General features: G+C 40.2%; 1 protein-coding gene across 1 annotated transcript in view; it reads right to left on the reverse strand.

The window, feature by feature from the left end:
• Positions 1-8,978, reverse strand: part of roraa (RAR-related orphan receptor A, paralog a) — a 155,472-nt gene extending 146,494 nt beyond the window's left edge. The window contains exon 1 of the mRNA XM_028430555.1: positions 8,678-8,978. Coding sequence (XP_028286356.1) covers positions 8,678-8,831 — 154 coding nt within the window. The 5' untranslated portion in view covers positions 8,832-8,978. The remainder of the gene's footprint in view (positions 1-8,677) is intronic.
• Between the last annotated feature and the right edge of the window lie 14,729 nt (positions 8,979-23,707).

Consider the following 23,707-nt stretch of genomic DNA (forward strand, 5'->3'; position numbering starts at 1 on the left):
ACCTATTTCTTTTTACAAGCACAACGCAAGGTCTGGCCTCAAGCTATAACTGCAGACACTGAACAGACATCTGTGAAGTAGCCTGCAGCCTCACATTCTCCTTCTGGCTGGTGCAAGTGTTCCTGAATCTGAGATTAAAGATGACCGAGCATTTAAACTTGAGGTGCAGGTAAAATCCTCACAATCTGTCCAAACACTTGAGCAGTTAGATTTATCCTGTGGCACACATGTTGCTTGAAAGCATACAATGTAAAAACAACAAGTGCAACTACTGTTGGTTTAAAGGAAGCGTGCCACTAGGTGCAGAGAGAATCCTGGATATCAACCCGAAAAACACAGAAAAGAGCAGAAGGTGAAAAACCTCTGTTGACACCTGGTCTGTATGATAATCTGATCTGTGTATGCTGGCTCTGAGTTTGAAAGGCACTTTGTCCAATTAGAAGTGTGCAGCAAATTTCCACCTGCCCCTGACAGAGATGAAGTGGCTCTTTCAGAAGACACTGTGGCACCGAGCCAGCTAAGAGAGCCCAAACACCGCAAGTGGAGCAAGCAGAAATTAATGAGCATCAGAAGCCGCACTTGTTTAACACAAGATGACACTGAATGAATATTCACTCAGTTAGACTCTTTCATTATATATTTCAATTACACAAACAAACCTGCATCCTCAAACAAGTCTGAAATGTAACATAATAATATTATAATATAATTCTTCTGTCAACAATCATTCAAAAATGATACGCTTGTGTTGAATTTGGACTTTTACATACTTGAAAAGTGCAAAGCTATAAAATAAATAGTTTTTAAGTCATGAATATTTTAAAAAATATGTTCAAACTTCAGAAAGTTCCAGTTTGATTCATTAATATAACTTAAGAACAGTTTAAATTTAGTCAATCACAAGTTCTCGATAAGTTCAGTGCGGCATATGAAGAACGTCTGCACAATGTGCCACAACCAACCTTCAACCAAAGGTTTTCATCTTCCTATTTCTGTATGTCTATTTCGGTCTGTCACATAAAAATAGGCTTTTAACAACCCAGCATGGCGTTAATTATTGCCTCTTCAGCAGTACATTACTAAAATAAAGCTGCAAATATTGATTGATCAGACAGATGATATTTGTCAGTGAATAAGGATAGGAGAATGGTACATGGTGAAGAGCGGCTCTGTCTTTCAATCACTGTCAGAAAGCAGCACGGCAGAGTTGCCGCATTGATTGAGCCCCATCGTGCCACACTCCGTCTTAGTACGCCTCCTAAAGCAATCAATTCACAGACACACATGCAAGAACCAAATATTCATTAGTGACTTATTCATATTCAAAAGCTGCCTTTTTGAAAGTAACAAAAGAGCAGAATTGTCTTTGACAAGCACACTACAATGATTCTGTGACATACTGCGTGAGGCATGAACAATTATGATCATCTTCTATTATTACAAGAGTTGTGTTTATTGCTGTCATCTGTCAGATGGAGAAATCTGAATGAACAATAAGATTATTTCAGAAAGATTATAGCATTATAATCCACATCCAGTATTCCAAACAAATATGAAACAAATATAAAATGGATGTGACAAATATTCTCCCCAGATTTGCTTAAATATGAGACAAAAGATACACAGTGAGTTCACATTTAGGACCAAGCTAATAGGTTGACACAGATTGATTATTAATACCTAGGGGTATTGTTTAACTACTCCAGCCCACTGGCCCTTAGTAAGTTGAAGAGAGAAAAAAAAAACGAGAGCTGGGCTGCGATGTTAATAATTAGTTAGTTCTGCGCTCAAAAAAATTCTGTCCAACCTCACCAGATTTTAATCAAAGGCTGAAAATAGTAGCTGATTGTAATCGGCACTCAGAAGTCACCAGGGGTGTTTGAAGAGCCCGTCAAGCCTGCGAGCGGAGCTAATTCGATTAAGTGGTGGCAGTACCTGGAGGGGACGGATCTGTATCTCTGCCTTTTTTATTTATGAGATTAAGTTGCGCTTGTTATTCCAATATAAATAATCAAGAAATGACACTGATTTTTCAAGTTGTTTAATCTCACATGTCTGCAAAAGTTTGGGGTTTCTTACAGGTGACAAATAAACTTTGTAAAGTAGTAGAAACGGGGAAGACGGGTGTTTAGTCACAAAAAAAGTGGTACTTCAAATCCTAAGAACTCCCATCCATAATCTAGTAGTCTACAATATTTAACACAGTCTGTGCAGACATGAGATGAAAACAGAGGTAAGTCTGTCCTGTTGCTGTTTGTAGCTGCTATGTAGGGTACAATATGCAACAGATTGTTCCGTTTTTTCTTAACCTTATAATTCATTCTTTTTAATCTTAATCTTATATAATCTTATTCTACATTCAACAGTGTCTGAGTGCTACGGTGAGCACTATGTAGCCAATAGAAAGTAAGATAAATAAGAGTTAAGAGCCTCTTGAGGTGTGCTGCTAGAATAACATACTTTGGATTTTACAACGTTGCCTCTTCCTGTTTTAAAGCAGACACATCCACAAAACATCTGGGCGAACGTGGCTGGAAGAGCAACACATGCCAGCACTCTGCAGACTGTGAGAAGAGGTAAAGGCTTTTGTGGTAAATATATATATACTGACACTCTGTAGCTTTAGGTTCACATGACTTGACACACATGATGTGAAGGAGCATGATTGTTTAGAAATCATTTCATCAAAGACGGCAGAAAGGTGATTTGAACGATATTCCAGGTCAAAGTTGCCGAGTGCGAGGATTTTGCTTGTGAGGGGCTTACCTACCATCTCAGGAGCTTTCCACTTTCCACAATGGTGGAGATGTGAAAGGCTTGGCACTAGATGAGACGTAAGAATTCCTCTGAGTGATCCTTTAGACCCCTCTCACCACTTCTTTCCCTCTAGGCCTCTTCTAAGAGGGGCCATTTCATATCAGAGAGGCACAGAGCAGCAAGGAGCCAAGCAGCACCAGTACTTAGGTCACAGTGTACCACATTAAATTTAGACTCCTTTAACGCCCTCCAATAATGCATCTGGAGTATTTCCGGTCATAACTATTCAGATTTTTCTATCTGAGATACAAACTTCTGTAAATGGGCCATAGATCTGAGCTATCATTCACCACAGGAGAGTTCTCATCAAATCTGGTGTCTGTCACCAGTCAAAATGTTCTCGCCAGCCCCAGTTAAGCCACTGGTGAGTCAAACTCCAAAATAAACTGTCCCACAAGAACAAAACTTTCATAGTTGAGCTCAGCTAAGTTTCTAAACTTATTTTAATTAATATTACCTATTTAAGCCTTGCACTGCACTACCTTCATTATACACCTAAAAGCACATTTACACGTTTTATAAAATATGCAGCTGCAGCAGAACATCTGTGGATAGCATTCCTGTGGTAGTATTTTAGTTTTTTTTTACATAGTTAGTTAGATCCTTTGAACTTTTACACTGTGTAAAGTGTATCCTGTGCAGTTAACAACTCGTACAACCATTGCAGATTTCAGTCACATGAGCAAACCATGAGTCAAGAGCAGAACATTAAGCAATGTGTAATTTGCTAACATGCCCATACAGCCAGTCAATAAAATAACATCTGAATTGATGAAGCTGCATGGAGAAGCAGTAAAATGTCTTCGAGGAACTCGTACTCGAACTCCAGTTGTGTTCGAGTACGAATCTTGAATGGAAAATGACCTGACTGGCTGAGAATCTTCATCGATGTCTTGCATGACTGTAACTGTATCTCTTCCTACTTGGGTGCCTACCTAATTTACTTTAGACTTGTTATTAAATGACTGCCTGCATCATCACCTCCGCTAATCGCTAAAAAAAGATTCTTGCAGGAGCCAACTGAACTGTAACAGATGACATGTGTATATTGCCAGCCAGCATATCATATGGTACAACACACAGTGATGACCATCATACTGATATCTGCTATAAACACTTTCAAAACAGAAACCTGGTGCAGCGTCTGGAGTAAAGCGTATCAGCTACCGTCTTCATATCAGGCCTATGTTAGTGAACACCCGTTTCTCATTCCATATCATCATATTCATAAGTAATAGGGAAAATAAAGCAAGTGAGCAGATCAATCTAACAATCTTTCATACTTGATATAAGGCTCGGCACTCGCACCTGTAACAGCTGAATACCAGTTGCTTTAGTGCAAAACATTTACACAGATCTTGTCACATACTTGCTGTAATAAAATGAAACGACAGGATTTTTAAACATTTCTTGACGCTGAAAATTTGAGCCAAAACAAAACATTATACAGCCTAAATAATGCACAAGAGGCACTGCACCACTGCCTACCATTGGTCAATTAATGGGTCATTAGAAGGCCATGATAGACAACTGAGCAACAAAGAAATCATAAAAGGCTACAAGTTCCTACAGCTGCAAAAAACCTTCTGATTGCATCTCCTGCAGCCCACCATGGGAGCTCATTTGCTAATTTTCTATCACTTAAAGACCACACTTACATGTGTTTCAAAACACTACTACCAGAATGTTTATTTCATGTGTGCCCACATACCCCAGAGTATCCCAACTCTGTGAGGTGTATCCCAACCAACATGAACGATATCACAAGCTGGATGTGTAAGACATTCCAAGTCAAAGCCTAAATTCATGGTACCAAAAACTACCTAAAGGTACATGCAGTAGGTACTGGAAAATGTGGCACAACCTCACGGGGTGAAGTTTGAACAGGATGATCAGAAACAAGTGTGCTTCGCACAGACTACTGTTAGCTTGCCTAGCCTAGCAACAGCTTATAACTGGGTACAGTATTGTTTACTCTAAATTCTTGTCTGTAAGTACGGGAGATGATGAAGTTATAAATCATACCCAGAGCAGAAACATCTACCTGCCTGTGTGAAGGAGCAATGTCATAATTCCTGTTAATCTATTCATTGATCAGTGGCTGTTTGCCTAATTTCATCAGTTGTCTTTCTTATTTTGAACTCACACCTGACCTGACAAGACATCATCAAGCTCATTTAACCACTCAGACACAGGTTCATTTCTGTGATAAGCAGTCTGAAACTAAAATACCATCTGACCTTTGAAGCTCATAAGAACAGAGAACTTCTATTCAAACGCTGTGGTGCCAAAGTCTAAACTAGAATCAGATGTCACCATGTATGCAACAGCTCAGTGTACAGTTAGAGAAATAGGCTAGCCGTTAACATTTAACAATGTTAACTGTCTGACAGGTACCAATAAAAGACTGCATGATATTATTACCTCTAAAATGTACCTCACCCACGTTTCAGAATTGAAATCGCAAGAGAGCTGAAACTCGATATTATGTTATAGGCAGCCAGGCAGAAAAAAAGGACACATAATGGAGTTCCTCTGCCGGATCTGTCCGAGCTGAAGGCTCAGCTATAAGCCTATACCTGTATCTTCATGCTCTCCAGCGGCCAGAGAGCCCTATTTCATTGAATTTGAGAATGCCACAGCCACAATAATGCTGCTGTCCACTCGAGTGGCGTGCAAGCACCCTGCCAACTCCTGGCTTTCTGAGATTTTGTGTAAAAACTTTTTTTTCCCCCACCAAAAACCTCCCTCATCTCTCTGCTCTCCATCCGTCAACAACTAAATAAATGCTGCCACTCTAACTCAGAGCTCTCATTTTGCCACCCAAAAATATACTGCTGGATAAAGTCAGGTCACATATTAATTAAGAAGAAGAAGAGTGTTGTTTTTTTCTTTTTTTCTTTTACGCTTTGCCTTTTTAGTTTGGAGCATTACCACTGCATGGCTGTTGGAACATAACAGAAATAGAGGCAGAAAAAAGGAGATTTAATCTAGATGACACTGCCAGCAGACAATGGTGTAATATTCTCCACTGCAGGAAACCACGCTGCACTTCACCTAGTGACAGCTTTCACATTTCAAAAACAACATAATGTTATTTGTATTTTATGAGTCACCTCCTTCTCCCTAACATAGATGATTCACATCAGTGTGATTGACAACGACAAATCATTTGTATATTATAAGAAGCAGAGTCCAGTACTACACATTTTCAACACTCATGTTACATGAGCTTGTGGACACTAATCAGAGCTGTATAGCTTCACAGTCTCCCTGTGCAGCTGCCAGGTTCCAAACCTCTGTAAAGACCATCACCTTACATAACCAAGCCATTAATATTGATTGTTTCCAAATTTGTGTGAAGAAAGATCTTGCAGTATGAAAATAACACCTTTTCTTCTTTCCAGTAATGATATCCACAGCCCCTTCAAGGCCTGTTCCCTGACCCACTCAAGTCTTACAGCGGGGCTTCTGCTGAAGTAAGCCCTTTCTACTTAAAAGGTATTAGCACTCAGGGTTAAAACAGTAAACACTCTGCATGCAGGATAAGAAATGTGCATCCTCAGAAGGTCTAATGCAGCTGGTGTAATGAGAGAAAGCATGCTTAGGCGAGTGTCTGCCGCATGTCGGTTTCTGTGGCTGAGCATATGGAACTGTAAAAATAATAAAATAAGACTGTAGCACTGCCACAAACCATAAAGATTTTTTTTATTTTATTGTATTGTTTTATTTTTAGGCAATTCTGCACTCAGCCATGTCACAACGCAGCAACCAACTGCACTTTCTCTGTGATGGATCAAACTTACATGAACACTTTATTAAATAAAGCAATGAAGCTATAATTTCTTTATGAAAGCATGCTGTTCTTCTGCTGTCCTGCATGATGACTCTTATGAATATTTCTACATTATTGCATTTATAAACCATCTCCTCTGTGACCTCGGTTAAGTGCCTGTTGAAACAACCACAGGCGAACTGCAGCAGTGCTATAACACGACACTGGTTAAGATGGCAAACCTCTGCGTGCTGATGTTACGGTATGTAACAGTGCTACTGATGGCAACATAATGATTCTGACAGATTAAATATAAAATGCCTTTTTTTTAAAAATTGAACAAACATCTGCTGTGTGACAGGATGCAAGGAGGCTACAATACAAATTAAGATTTAGATCACACAGAGCAAATTAATTTAGGTATTAAATTCTAACCATTTTTAGACAAAATTATAAGATTTACAAGTTTTTAAAAAGTTCTCCAAACTTTTATCTGAGCCCCTCTCTGCTTATACTCTCTAACAATTGCAAAAAAGGGCCAAAATAAAGTTTCAGTGCAGAGAAACTGCAGACACTGTCCCACTGAAAACATTTTTTTTCAGCCATTCAGCATTACATAACAGAGCAAAGGCGTTCTTTTTCCTGTCTTTCTCTTTCCCAGACACACTTTAATCCTGTGCATAACAGGGTGGGGTGAATATGGGTCAGCAGGTTAGGAGTGTCTCAAAGTCAGACTTGTGAAAAAAGAAATCAATCCACGAAACCTCCCAACTACCTGTCTTTGCCCCGCTATTACATAAGCGCTCAGGCTGTGCCAACCCACAAAGTCACACAGTTTCCTTTCAGTGCCTGTGTGTGTGTGTGTGTGTATAAATATCGCTAAGGTGCAGCGCTTCATATCTGACTAATCAGTTGTAATGGTCGTGAGGAGTGGGTTAACTGTTTTACAAAGTGTAGAGAGATCTGCTGTGATGATTTCTGCTCTCAGTTGCGCGCCTCTGTTTATGGCTAAACCTGTTACATAACCAGCTTACATTCCACATTCACCATATCACACTCTAAATATACCCTTGCGCACAGGAGGAGTGCGCACACGCACAAAAAAACACCGTTCAAATGAATTAATTGTCACGTCTGCACCGTTTCGCCTTCACTGTCATGTATGAACACTAACTCTGCTCGTCAAAGAACCAGCACACAAATCACTATTTCTTTGAACTTGGGTTAGCCTGTACTAGAGACAGCCGAGAGGGGGTGTGGTTAGATTGTACTGTCTTGTACTGTACAACATGGACGGGACGTGATGGATACATCATGTTAAAAAAAAAGAAGAAACTCATTATGCAGCAATGCAGACAGACTTTTGACGTGCTGACTGTCAATGTGGGCTTCTTTAGTTTTCATTGTCTAATCATGGAGGGGAGTTAGGAGGCGCAAAATAAAAAAAAGAAAGGCGTGCAAGCGCCTTCATGCTTTGCAACACTGTTTGCTGGCACTAAACAAATTCCAGCTGCCGGGGCGTCTTTTTCACACAGGAATAGCTCGAATCTGTGAGCTAGAGAGATGTGGGTGAAGAAGAAAAAATCCAGGCAGACGGCGCTGTGGTTGCTGTGTGAAAGCGTAGCGGAGGACACGTCCCTACAAAGGAGAATGAGACTGATCGATAAACTAAGCCACAGTTTCCCAAAGTTCACTTTCGACACTTTGACAATATCAGTCAGAGCGCACAGCGTGGCCCGTTTTGACGCGAAGGGAAGGTCCTGTTGGTCAATTCGGAGTTCCTGTATAATTGATTAATCTTGCAGTCTGAGCAAATGTGACATCTGTGACCGTATCACCCCCTATGATTTGAGCTGTCAGTGGAGCCTGAACACCAGCAACACACAGCGAAGCACTAATTACACCAGAGCCGCTGTGATTCTGAATTAAATTGAAAAAAAGCTGCATGTGTGGTGATTTTTTTTTAGACAGCGTGCAGTTATTTATGGAGGCGTGATTTTAATTCATTTGGAAGTTTGATTAAAAATGTGCTCGATCGCTGTCCATTCCTCCTCCAGTAAAAACAGGGAAATGTGGTCCGCTTACCTCTGTTGGTGCTCGAACAGGTCTGCCTTCGAACCGGGGCTGGATGGTCCGCTTTCCGGAGCGTCTCCAGGTTTACCGGGGTTTCCCTGACCGGGGTAGCCGGCTCCGAGGCGCTGTTGCCCGGGTCGCTCGCTGGATCTGGAGGGGACTCCATGTTGAATTTCAGATTTACTGTTTAACTAACGCTAGTACTTAAAACTAATTCTGTGCGATCTGTGAGCTCCGACACTACGTCTTGCTATCTAATTTAGACTAGAAGTAAGAAATGAGAAATGCGAGTGTGTCTGGAGGTGGGTGTGTAGGTCTGATTGTCCACTAGCAGCGCTAGTGAGAGCTCCAGTCATGCAAACTGAAAAGGGAGAGGTTGTCAATAGCCGAAGAATAGATGTAGGCCTGAAAGTAATCCATGCTGATCGATCCTGCGCAGTTTTACATGGGAACGGCTGTATTTTAAAGCCTTTCCAACTGCTCTGTGCATGCATGCATTGTCTGATCTACAGGTTAGACAAATTGTGATAATATCGTAAACACTGTTGTTGAATAGAAAAGCTACAACTGGTCAGAATACATCATTATGGCATGCAGTTGCATCAGTAAACCATCTGAGCCATTTATTTGGCTATTAAAGTGACAGTTATGAATGTGATTCATTGAAACATCTGCTTCTTGGGGTTGTTATTTTTTTATTTTTTTTATTTTTTTTATCCTCTTTCACCCTCATCGCCATATTCCTCATCAATATTTTCATCACCAATAACGTCTGTTGTGCAAATTCAGTTAAGAAAGCTGCGGACGTGCAAGGAAATATTCACTGCACATTCCTCCACTGTGCTGAAGCACATCCACAGGCTGACTCTCAACTTCAATGTCCAGGAATTTATGAAGGGTTAGTGAGGGCGCTCATCATTATTTTCATCAACATCACCACCATTAACATCATCATCCTCATCACCACCCTCTCCACCATCCTGTGGGAGGAGCGCACTGTGTCTCTGAGACGCGCTGATGAAAGGACTCTTCCTTTTTACGCACAGAATAACCCGCGTGTCTCCGCTCTGCCTCTTAAAAGAGACGATTGACAGCAGTTTGGGGAGAATACGCTTTAAGACACTGTGCAGCGTACAGCCGGCTTCAAACGTCACTCTGGCAACGGGCACCCGTGCCCCTGCTTGTTGCGCAGAAATTACAACACCACGCTTTCTGCATGTGATCAGCGGGCAAGCAGGGAGGAGGAACCCCGCCTCTTCAAAGCGGTGCACGTGGACTTTGACATGGTCCTGCCCTCCCTGCACAGAGCCTGACTGCTTATAGACAAGCAGCAATAAAAATGAATGTACATGCCACAAGGTAGATATAATAATGCCTTTTTATTTGCATGTTAATATGCAGTAGCCTGTGCAAGGCTTTTCTGACTTAATGTAACTAAGTATTTTACTCAAGTATTTTAGGGCCCTAAGAGCAAACGCATGCTCATACTTCTATTCCACAGAGGTAAATATTGTACTTTTAACTCTTTAATTAATTTTTACATTAGATTTTTCATCCCCACTCTCAACAGTGGAGACCCTTCATTTAACAGCTTTAATTTGCAACAACTCAAGTTTGCCTTCCTGAGCTTTAAAGTTCTCACATTACAGCTGCTACAAACACATGATGATCCTATTGAGTATGACCTTAACAATCCACAGGACACTCCAGCATGTGGTGGGGACAGGGAGAGAGTGTACAGTATGCCCTACCTGAGCCTTAGCTCTGCACACAACAGTACACACCATTACTAAAATCTTCAAAAACATTGGACTCGTACAGTAATTTTAATGAGCGATGTAAACATTCTGTTTGTTTGATTGATTTAAGAATGGCCAAAGTTGTACAAAAACTGTATTTATTGTGATGATTGTGACAACTCTTTTGCTGCTGTATAAAATAATTAAAATGATACCATCCAAAGTAAAACAAGTAAGTCAACTATAGCTTCCATATCTGGTGCCAGATTTACAGTTTATCAGATTTGAAAATGTTCAGCAGCATTGCATTGTGTTTGTAATGAATTGTCACCTTTGGATTATTTAGCCAAAATGTATTAGTAATTTCATTAGTAAAGGGGACAGCATAAAAGCTAAATAGAGTAACATGGCCGTGAAGTAGGAAAAGCAGAGTAAGTGTAAGGTTTATGCTGTTACTGTGACCTACATCCAGTCCTCTAACATCGACTAAGTAGACGATAGTTTAGTTCATGCATAAGTAAACAATGCAAAATACACTGTTCTGCACAGTGAGATAATTTAACTGCCTGTGACCCTGCACTACAGGACAAAAGAGGGTTCAGAAGATGGACGGATGGATGATTTGACTGAGTGACTTTACTCAAGCTTTGCATGTAACATTCTGGAGTCTGTACTATGTTTACTTCAATTTAGTATTTCAATTTTATGCTACTTTTGTGAGGTCTATTATTTCAAAGTACTTTTTATTATTCAACAGCTATACTTACAGTTACTTTAAAGCAGATTAAAACTAATCATGACATAAATCAGAGTGCAGTAAATCCTGCCACCTTACAGTGTTTAACAGGAGAAAACTCTCTACTATATCACTGCTTACATATCCATGCTTTTCTAATCATATTGTGTAATACTATATAAAAATAGAACACTGACAATTTTAGTGTGAAAGGATACTTTGGCTCTTTTCCAGGTAATATTTATGGTATTTTTAAATTGTGGTATTCAGTACTTGAGTACTTCCAGCACTGCCTGTAGGGACAGAAGTCTATTTTCACGTTTCCATTACAGCACTCTTTCATGTAACTCACCAACAAGAGCATGATATAACTTTTGAAGCTGTGCTCGACTTTTTGACAGAAAGCCAGGAGGAATCTCTCACTGCCAAGCAAAGAGGCCAAGTTCCACTCCTTCTGTTCAGCTTCAGCTCCTCCAAATTTCCTCGATCTCCTGACCCACTGCAATTTGACCACATGAACCCTGCACTCACATTCCACGCCTGTTGCATGTTCAGCATAGGAGCTGAGAGACTTGCTCGACAAACATAAACATACTCAGAATTTTAGCCCCGAAGAACACAATAAACAGCACGTCTGCATAATAATACATACTTAGACAAGTTCATGTAAATGCCTCCTATATGTGTGTGTGCATACATGTTATATAACAAGAAAGAATGATTTATTTCCACACTGTATGGTCAATGAAAATGCACAAACCAGAACAATGTAAACACACACACACATTCACACATCCCTGTGTTTAAACCAAAAAGATGCAAGGACAAGTCTGATGTTGCCGCTTTAATTTTTGAGTTAAAATGAATTATGCTGCTGTCACATTGTTGAGCAGGGGGAAGGATGTGGTGGATGTGAAGCGAGTAGAGTAAGCATGCCTGCCGTGATCAGATGATTGATTAAGCTGACACTGGCTCAGGGGTGCAACACCGCTCTATTTTTCTCCCTCATTATGTAAGGCTATATTTCAAATCAGGAGTGCACTGGAGGAAGACACCAGAGACACGAGACAGGACACCCTTCAAATAAAAAGTTTATCAGACAACATCCAAGGAGACTGATGAGTTTCCCCTCTAATCTTGTCTTGGGAGTGGCGACAAAAAACTGGGGAAAAAAATTGTTGTTTGTCAAACAATGCGGTGGAAAAACTAAAGCTAGAACAATACATTTGACCAATTTGGCTACAAAGACAGTTAGAAAACTCTACAACACTAATCACACAAAGTATAGATCATTACATTAAAGCCATGTGTGATTTTGCTCTGTTTACAAAATTTAAATGAATGCAAAAAAACTGCTCATAATTAAACACACAACAATATATAAATAATAAAATATGAACTCTCAGAAAATCTCAGCTTTTCGATGCGGCCATGGTGACATATCTTCGTTGCCTTACAAATCGGACATCAGAACCCAGAGCCCAGCAAACACACACAGCTCTTTGCATACTCGCAGTGCACAGCGCCAGAGTGTAATGAAAGAGACATATTAATGGCCTTTCACTTATTCATGTGTCGGAAATGAAGAGGCACAGTCACATTTTGAAATGGTTGACAGAATAAAAGAGCCAACATTGGGGAAATGATTGTATTTATGATTTCAGTCTGACAGATGAAGGTATCAAGAGAGAGACTGAGTGACATATTTCTGACAGTTCAAAGTGTTAAATGATGTGATGTATGGCGATGTACCCAAGCACGGGGGCACCCGCTCTTATATATTCTCACTTCAAGAGTCAAGAGCCTCGTGTGTGCGGGCTTAGCAGATGATAAAGTCACTGCTGTTATTTTAGCAAACACTGGAAGTACAGTATTTTGTACAGCATATGCAAATAAGAGATTAGAATCTAAACACTGAACAGCAGGTATAAGCTCAGTATGAGGTGGTTTTCACATTTTTTCAGCACGTGAATTCACAGTGTTGCTTCTTTCAGAGTGCACTCTCTGCCTCAGAGACAGCGCCACTAGCACCACCTAGCAGCAGCCAGACCACAGTAAATCACTGAGTCCACAATCATGTAAACACATTATGTCTATAGTTCTGTAGGGGAAGTTCTCAGTTTCCTACTCACGATCTACAATTGCTTCTTTTCTTTCTCAGGGTCACATTTGCAAGAAACTGGAAGTATTAATGGAGCCTTTGCTCTGCCTATTTTTTTTTTTTTACAATTAAAGCTGCAATGACATTGAGATTTATTCTTGGTAACATTTGTAGATTTTATGCAGCTGAGCAAATTAAGTATACCATGGCAGCCTAAGGACTGAACATGACAGGAGACAATTGATATTTATTTTTCATAAATAGTTATTTGCATGCTCCCTGGTCACAAAGCATGAAATCAAGACAGCCAGAGCTGTCACACCACACTTATCTGTGCCTAGTCAGTTATATAATTATGTATTCATGCAGTCTATAGATGAGTATATTACAGCAAGTACTCCAAAATACTAAACTGTGGAAAATGTTCTACAATAATGCTGAAATAAAGATTGGCGTGTTAAAGTGAACTCTGTTCTGTCAGAGCTAGAATTGACTCATGGCATGTGCATAGAGTTCATATAACTGGGGACCGGAATGATTTTCTCAGTTAAAAATCATGAGTTGAAAAATGGCGTGGTTATTTGTGCCTGACAGAAGTTAAGAGCTTTTCCCTGAGGCCACTCTGCCTCCCTGCTGACCGCAAGGCAGCCTTCTCCTCCAGCATCCACTCACCTTGCAGGATCACACCTCAACACCGGCTGCTGGGATGGAACACCCCACAACTCCACAGCAGACATACCGTCTGCGTGGGTCCTTATTTCTGCTTACAATTCTTTTCTTTTTTTTTCTCTCTTTTTGTTTGCAGGGGAATTCTAAGGCTGTAAGGTCAAGGTGTTGTACTTGTATAATTAGTGTAATTGCTTCCTGGTTTATCAGGAGGATCCAGTGTGGCAAAAACAGGTCTCACAGAAACAGATCAAAGCAGAGTCTGGAGAAGGAGGAGCTCAGGTAAATGCTAAGAGGACAGAAAACAATCCTGTGGGGTGTATTACGTTATTTAGACCATAAATGTATACATAAAGTAATTACCCATTACAGTCCACTCTATGCAATTGACTCATTTTTGAATCGTGCTACACACAAATACAGTTCATCCAGAATTGTGACGTTTAAAGGAGGCCCAATATTACCGAGCATAATCAAAAGGCTTGTTCATGCTTAGGATGGTGAACAAATAAAACAGAAATATCAGACAAAGTACAATATGGAAGTCAGCTGATTTGTTTTTGGTGTTCCTCAGTCTGATCTACAAACAGAACATCCGTCCATCTTCCACTATGTAAATTAGCAGCAGTTTGTAACTACCTCATCAGCCATGGCATTGGTAACCCTCTGACTTAAAGGTTTTGGAGGAACAGTACCAGTTTTTCCATAGGTGCTCTTATTTCTAGGTCTATTACATTTTTGCCTGTCCTTTGTTTCAACTTTAGCCAGGATGCTACCAGTTTCACAGCCTGTGGTAAACGTTTGTTTTTTCACTATGTTAAACATTACAAATTAATTTAAAAAAAAAAAGAATGCATTATGGCTGACAGCATTAGTTCCTAATGTGAGGTTACACATTACATGTTTAATATACAACCCATCTCTCTTTTGCTTTGTCCATGATTTGGTGTTGATTAACATGATGTTGACGGTGAAATTACACTGAATATAATTTACAGATTTCTCATGTCAGCCAGCATTATTTTGACTCGACTGTCAACAAAACACCATGGTCGCCAAGCCCATGCTGTTGCATGTGATGATGAAAACAAGACAGCAGCACACAGCCTGCCCGATCCTATCTGACAATCCTCGCCCATCCGACATTGCTGTGAGGTCTCTGATGTTGGGCGGCTGCTAATTTAGCCTTTAGCTTCATGGTACCGTAAATCACAACACTCAGGAAGACAAATGTCAGAACACATGTTGCCAGACTGTGTCTTTGAGCAGAAGATTCCTTTAATTGGGTGTGCAGGGACTGGGTCCAATCCCCAGCACCCTCCTCTTCTTCCTCCTTCCTCACTCTCCCTCTCTCTTTGCCTCTCTCAACATACTAACAAAAGGCAGCGAGATGAAAAAGACAGCGACAACCCATCCCTACTTTGTGCCATTATAGAACAGACACACTCGGGGTAAAGAGGTACGATGCTGAACATCAAGGAGTGCTTTATATAACTCTCTTTTTATTCGCCTTGTTTCATGTTTATTTTACTTCTTCAAGCTATCAAGTCTGATTGACACTGCTCCCTGTCATAACAACCATTATTCATCGAACCAGCTTATGGAATACAGTGATAGCTTCTGGATATATTTGTCTGAGTTTAGGAAAATGTGTAAAGAATCAAAAATGCTCTCCAAAGTATGTTCGGTGTCATCTCATCATCAGTGTTATGATTCCACCCTTCCCCTTCCTCTGTTCACGCACACTCTGAACTTCAGCAGAGGGAATAGAGATCATAAAGAATAGATATTCAAAGGCTTTAACACAAAAAGACTTTCCTCAAAGCCTGCCTCTGTCTGGATCCGTGGGGCTAGGGAGGATGAAATGTCCACACAGAGGAATCACAGGGCTCAAGTCAAAAGAAGGAGTTTTAATTCGGTTCAAATCTATCACTCACAATTAAAATATCACATGTTTATTTTTTCATTGGAAATCAGATCTGAGAGTGTGTACAAATCTAAAATTTATAATTTTACCAAAGCTGAAGTACAAACACCTAAAATCTACTAATTATCATTAACAACAATGTGGAAATGTAACAGAGTGATGCATTTATCAGCCAAGCTTAACAAAATATCTCAAATATTATATAGTTCTCACAAAATCTAATGACATAAACAACTAGATTGTCATTATTTTATTTCTTTAACACAGAGATTTCTCAAAATATGTATAATATCAAGTATTTTTTTTGTAGAATTACTTTAGTGCTCTAGCTCAATGGGCTCAGAGAGGCAGTAAATGCAGCTGTGTGACTGCTGCATGGTCAAATATTTAGTAGAGCTGACCAGAAGCAAACACACAGGCAATAAAGTCACAAATGCATACACACTAATGATTGTTTCATATATAATAACTACCAATTCGGGTTTTTCTTACTATTACTACTACTAACTATTTCATGTATGCTCAGCTTGAAACTGGCCTGTGTTTCAGAATGTATTAAAAACAACAACAACAATCTTTACCAAGACTTGATGTTGATTGTTATGGTTTATTATGAACCCACTAATGCCCCATCCCCCATTTAAACCTTTGAGTCAATTTGCTGCTGTATAAAACCAAATCTATATAGTGACACAGATCTGTGGAAAAATCTGCCTGTATTAGCCTTAATGAGAGCTCATATTGATAAGTAAGGGAGTAATGTTAGCTGCAGCTGCACTGTAATCCATGCTGGTCTTAAGAGTCTTATTAAAAACACATTTTTCCAGCCTGATGTAAGATAATATTTTCTGAACGTAGTTCTGAACTACATGGAATACTTGTTTTTAATGTTGAATTAATAAATAAATATTCACCAAAATGCCTTGTGGCTAATAAGGTATTCCAGATTGTACAATGAATGCTCATTACAACACACTTACTGTTTGTATAGTATTGTAGAGATGCCTTATTTCTCTTCCTGCAGTTTTGCAAATGGTAAAACCCTTCACTAGGATCAAGCATAATGCACAACAACACTTGACTAAGAAACAGCATTTAATCAGTCATGTTCATATTTAGCCATTGTCTGTTCTGTTTCATGCGGTCAGTGTTAAAGCTGATAGTGATCCATTAGGCTGGGGGACACTGATTAGAATTAGCATACTGAGCTGAATGGAAGTCTCAGACATAATCATTACCCAGAAGTCTTGAACATGTTACAGGACTGCAGCCCTTGCAGTAGATGTCAGCTTTCTGCCACAGATTACATTTTTAAAGTCACCCAAATTGTGTATATTGTGCTGTAAAAACCCCCGAGCACTGCAGAAACTCTTATTCCCTGCAATCATCTGACATGTGATGCACATCATCTCTGTTTGTTTAGGCAAGGCCCTGCATAGCAGTGGGGAGCGACGGGCCATGAGCTGCACAGCACCCCTCTAATGAGCAGAGCTGGACACAGACAAAGAGAGTCTGGACTCTGTTCAGCATCTCTGCCCATTATCTGGCTCTGGTCCAATACACAGAAATTAATTCCTGTTCTTTTCGGTGACTGTGTTTCTCTGTGTATTACTCTGTTCACAAAGGCGGTGTGAACTCTAATTAATTTGCTTTAAATAAATATGATATTTTCTGTGGAAAAAAAACTGTTGTAATCTGCAGAAAGTGCTACTTTAATACATTAATTTCAGAAAATATAATCATCCAAAAAAATAGGAAAAATCACAGGACTGTGCTTCTTATTCAATCCTTGTAATCAGAGACTGGGTAAAAAACACTTATAATAAACAATTAGCAATGATTTCCAAGTCGTAATTATTAAAAGAAAACATCCAAACACTGTCCACATCCTTGATGAGCACAATTAAAACCAGGAAACAATCATGACAACAACAATTCACTCACGAGAACAATGTCTCGGTGGGACAATCTATTACCATATAGTATTTCCAGGCTGAAACAAGAGGTTTTTTTCGTGTTTCTGTAGGTTTAAAGTGTGACCAAACTTTTCACAAAACTATATTTTGGAAACAGTGTGGGTTGCTGAACAATTCACCAAGACTAAAATAGACAGCTTGTAAAGAAAATTACATAGAGACAAGAGCCAAAGCTGTCGTTTTCCCCAAGGTTTTCTAAAGCCTGAATTGTTGACAGTAATGTTTGTCTTCAACAACAAAAACAACTCTTTTCTCTTTTTCCTAAGTGGATTTCTTTCCCCCCAACCAGACCCCATAGTGAGCAGCAGGCACCTTTTATTGATCAACACAAAGTCCCAAATAAATGAGTGCAGAATGAGAGCTATGCTCCAGGGAGTTCAGGGGAGCTGGAGCTCCATAGGTTCCCATCAATTTTAATCACTTCACTAATGAAGAGGCTCCTCTCTGCTGGATGTCCATAACTCACTGTGCCAGAGCTACCTCCACTACCTCAATCAAATCATTCCTACACAGCCCGCTCCTCTTCACAACTCTAATGACCTTTTCAAAATAAACAATGCAGCAATAACGCAGCTGAAAAATTGCAAGATATGAATAGAAAAGTTAAGTGTTTTACAAAAAGACTGCACGCAGGACAGAGCGAGTTAATCAAGCTTACTTCAACTTGTACACCAAGACACAAAGCATGTTTGTAATGAATTCACAATGAGTAAATCATGAATATATTTAATTTGGCAATGTTCTAAGGTAAAACCTCCAGTTTGATGCTGGGCAATGAACAAATACTTGATAAACAATGACGATTTAAGAACATTTATTTTGCACCATATGCCATTTGTTTTATAAGCAACATTTTGAGTTTAATTATGATATGCTTTTTCATTTTATTTACATGCATTTCCTTTTTGTCTCCAAGGACTCAATAGATACAACTTCATGCATACAATTTTATCTTGAGAGCTCTGGGCTTTCCTAAGGAGAAGCTCCTCATACCACGATGGAGTTTAATCTCTTCCAATGATCTCTCTTTTTTTCCTTTTTTTTACCCTCCAAGTATTTTAAAAGTTATTGAAACTCCAGAACTCTGTGAACTTGTGTTGCACACACACATATACACGCACACCCGCAATCATATTTTACTTCTCGTGACGTCCAGAATCTTTCTCCAGCATCTGCTCCGCTCACTGTAGGTAAGGGAAAAAATCCATCACCTTCCCCCTGGGTTTGCATAAGCCTCTCAAAGAGGTGAGTCACTGCCATTGGGCTATTTGTTGCCACGTTCTGGGATTTGCCCTGTCTTTTCAAATTTGATATCTGAACTCTCTGTTGTAGGCATGTTGGCTCCGGTTTGACCCGGGATGATGAGAAGCATTTGCTATCTGCATTAAAAGCTGGCTTTATAATTGACATTTATTGAAATGAACACTGTATTACTTTATTAAAACGCAGGGGGAAACTAATACAACATAAATGAAAGCAATCATATACCGTTTGATTCAATCCTACTGTGGCGCGACATTAATGTGTACACTGTTATGTGGGAGACATTTACTCTTGTGTGAAAACACACTGTTTAACTGGAGTACTCTCTGGGTGATCTCTCAACTGGAACACATTAAATTCACTGTGATTAACAGCTTGCTCCCAGAGCCTATGGTGAACATTGATGTTTGATCTTTCATTTGTGATGTAGCACATGGGGTGCTCTTTGTGTGTTGTTGTTGTAGCCTGTGGGCACAGTGCGCTGTGTGCGCAGGCAGGGGCAGTGGGCCAAGTGGACAGAGACATTGCTCTCGTCTCTGCAGCTGGCCTGACCTGCTCATACATCCACATTAAGGGTGGATGTGACCGGCTCCAGTGTTGCTCTTTAGACGTTAGGCTGGGAGTACTCATGGCACAATGTGGCACTACAGACAAGAATGCATTCTGCGTCACTATCATTAATGAAAATAATAGTTTTATGGTCGTAAAACTAAAGTATCAGAGAGACAGGGGAATGGAAATTAAAGAGTTGAATAATGACTACAACCTGATGAATGAGTTTGTGTGGCAGGCATGTCCACGTTAGGATGCATCAGTTATTATTGATCAAACTAAACAACCTGATGGAGCTGACTGAAAGTCACCTTGATATAATTCTGGCTATCAATCATTTGGAGTGCACTCTTAGTCATGGTTGGCAGTGCCATTAGCATCACCGTGGCATTGTTTGGTGAAGACGACAGGGCTGCTCCGCTGTGATTAACACAACGAAGAATCATATCCTCCTGTCCCGCTGCAGCATCTATTGTTTCCTATTTAGCTCAGTAATCTCCTTTGGATGCTTCATCTCTGCATTGTAACTGTCCCAAAACCTCTCAAATGTCACTCTGAAAAGTGCCCAAGTGTGAGATATAGTGCGTTCGCATCTGTGTTTGTATTTTTTAAGCCTTCCATTGTCGAGCAGTTGTATCACAATGAGGAAATCTACCATGGAAAATCAGTTGAGAATAAGGTGTGGTAGAGCCAGAGGAATGCTTAAGTTTTTATTTCTCCTCCAAACTGCTCTTATTCTTGTTTGTTTTATAAGGGCACTTACATTAATTGAAATGAGACCGGAACTATTGCTTAGATGAATTTGCATCTCATTAGTATACAATCACAATATCAGACCTGAACTACTGCACATCCTGAGTGGTAAGCTATGTGTGATAAGTGTGCTCTGGATGAATGTGCTCTGGACATAACGCCAGACAATGTGTACTCATGATCATTACACCACCATCCAGTTATTACTTGTCTTCCTGCCAATGTTCACAACAGAAGCCCAGAGAAGCACCGCTCTGAACACCTGGTTAGGGATCAAGGTGCAGAGCACATTTGCCCTCTGGTCTCACATGGGCCGCAAACAGAAGCGATCTATGGACTTCCTAAAGATTCTGTGTGGTTGGGAGACATATGGCTTCGGCTAGTGTTATGTAACCCTCAACCCTCACCATCTGCCTGGAGGCCCAGGTGTGTAGAGCCTGCCAGCCTCCAACTAAATCCAACACCACTGGAGCTCTGTCATTCATGGCTTTTTAATCTCACCACTATCCCCTTTCTTGTTCCAATTACGGGACATGCACATGTACAAATAAGCTTTATTAATAACTGTGGAAGCCCTTCCCCAATTTGTCTCAACAGAGGGAGGAAGGACCGTTGAAGCTTCCCACTGTGGACGTGGGAGGGAAGGTGTAGGGGGGATATAGTCATGCCTGGTGATTGTTGACAGGAGGGCCCAGTGCACTGAGCAAGCTGGGAGTTATTGGAAAATAAATCATAAATCATCTCACCTCAGTGACAAGGAAAGGCCCTCGCAGAGCGCATCTCCTGTGTGGCCAGTCTGACTTCGTCTGATCGCCTGCTCCTGCAATGCTCATGCTAATACGGCTCTAACGAGTATGCAAGCACCACACCAAAGATGGATCATTAAGGAGGAGGTCTGAGGCATACTAGATGAGGAAGGAAAACTTACGTCCCACTAGCAGGAATAACTTTGACCTTTCTATGAGGACCACTAAGAGTTCATCCCACAAACCCTCTCTGTTCCCACGAGGCATCCAAGGCTTGTTTCTACCCAGAGGTGATTTAGCCAGCAACTCATCCCCTCAGAATATTATGAGGGGGGAGAAAAATTGAAACATTGTGGGTGGTTTTACATCCAAAGCACAGACAGGCTTGTAGTCAGTCAGCAAATGCTGTAAAACTAACAAATGCATTTGCCTTTATAAACACAGAGCATGCAGTAAGATGACCTAGCCATTAGTAAACACTGAGTGGAGGGGTGTCCCAGCAGCGTGGTCTGCAGATTTATCTGAAGAGAGAGAGAAGTACAAAGATGAGCCCCCCCGAGGATACAGGGAGAGATGGCTTGTGTTTGATCACCCATCAGGTGTCAGCGATGTTTCGGCTGTTAAAAACACAGGAGAGGCTGCCGCTCTTGTTTGTGCCAAGCACATCTCTTCAAAGAGCCTCCGAAGCTCTGTAGCTCCTCATTTAAATGGGAAAGTTTCTTTCAGCTGATAGCGAGAGCTGGTGGATCTCCTGTTGACACAGGACATTTTTTTCTCCCCTGTGAAAAACACATCACTGTTGTTTTTCTGCCTCGTGGTGCGAAGGTGATTAATGACCAATTTTGTGACTCTATCAAAGCAACTGCACTGTTCTGCAAATCCACCCTAATTACTACACATTGTTCCAAGTGTAAGAGAAAGAGAGTATCACATGGATACGGAGACCAGAGGAAAGAATGACTCTTTGTTAGTGAAAAACATATTTTAACAATGTTCAATAAATTCTGCTTGGATAATGACTCAATATTTATTGTTTCTTGATTGTTACATTTTTCTAAATAACAAATAAAAACTCTCTCCACAAATACTTTCAGTTTTTAATTGGCTCAGTTCTCACTCTTCAGATATAAACATAAAGTTGAAAGTATAAGAAAGGAAAAAAGTAAGAATGAAATGTATTCCTGCATACTATGATATGGTAAATGTTAGCGCCTGCTGCATCGCACTCCATATCACTTCGCTCCATATGAAAAATAGTTTGCTATTTTGGAACCCCCTGGCAGCCATAGTGGATCACCACAGACCCAGAGCTCATTTATCTTTTGTCAGAGATGAAGCCAAACTAACGCCATCTCCTGAAGCTGCTAAAGAATGAGGAGGGACATAGGGAGGGTAAAAATAAACCCGGAGCCCAGGTAGCTACACAAAGAAGTCATTCTACAAGTAATGGGTGGCTTCTGAAAGTGGAACTCTGTTTGGAACTGTCTCTCCGCTCAGAAATGATACTGTTTAGCGTTCAACTTTATTCACTCACCTTTGTTGGCATTTATGAGACTGCCGACGTAATGAAAACGTGTGGCTGAGCAAGTCATCTAACCAATTAAATGATGATTTTGTTGTTCTGTTTAAAAGCGCCTGCAAACATGACGTGGTTAAAAAGGCGCTTCTGTATGTGTCATATTTAAGTGCTGCCACTGGGTACCTCACTATCTAATTAATCATCCGAAAGAAGATACACCACTTGTGTGTGACATCACTGGTGAATTTTACATAAGATCATTCTATATTCTGCCTTTGTGACGTACTTAACACATAATACACATGTCTTTTTTTTAAAAAACGCAGATTATTCAGCCCCTTTCCCCCCATTTTAACTGTTGTTTAAATAAAGGTTGAATGAGGAGATTAATACATTAGTTAAGAGCCAACAGGCAGTATTTGTGTTTCTCCCACATCTCTTTTTACCTCTTCCCACTGCTCGGCCATGTAAAACCACAAAAAAAAGCACACCTGCCCAGCCCAGCCAACACACAGACACGCTAATACATAACAACTGTGTTTACATGCAGAGTATCACCTGGCTGGGGGCCATACTCTACTACTCTACCTTCCATGCAAAAGTATATATCCATGTTGCTATGAATAAGCCAGTTAAAAGAATACAAATCATTTACACCTGTAGTGCCCTAGATAGAGAGGTCAGCCAGCAAACAGACACAGCCGCCTGTAAAAAAAACTCTTTGCCATGGTGTATATACAAATGTATGAATGCCTTGACATAAATGGTCACACTGAATCTGATGCACTTTTTAAAAATAAAAATCAGAAAATTTTTTGTAAGAATGTGCTGGTAGTTTTTTCTTCTACGGGTAATTCCTTATATTTTTTTGATTGACAAATGATGTGCTCTTTGACAATTTGTAGATGGCAAATGTATGGTAAATGTAGATGGCAAAATAAAAAGCCTGGCCTTAAAAATGTTCATTTATTTAGTGTGATGAGGGTGCATCTATGCACCCTCCTGTGGTTATATAAATAAGTGCATACAAAATATTCTAACCAGAGCGGCAGTTGACAGAAATA

Source organism: Parambassis ranga, chromosome 19 (assembly GCF_900634625.1).
Source record: "Parambassis ranga chromosome 19, fParRan2.1, whole genome shotgun sequence".
In the NCBI taxonomy this organism is placed as follows: Eukaryota; Metazoa; Chordata; class Actinopteri; family Ambassidae; genus Parambassis; species Parambassis ranga.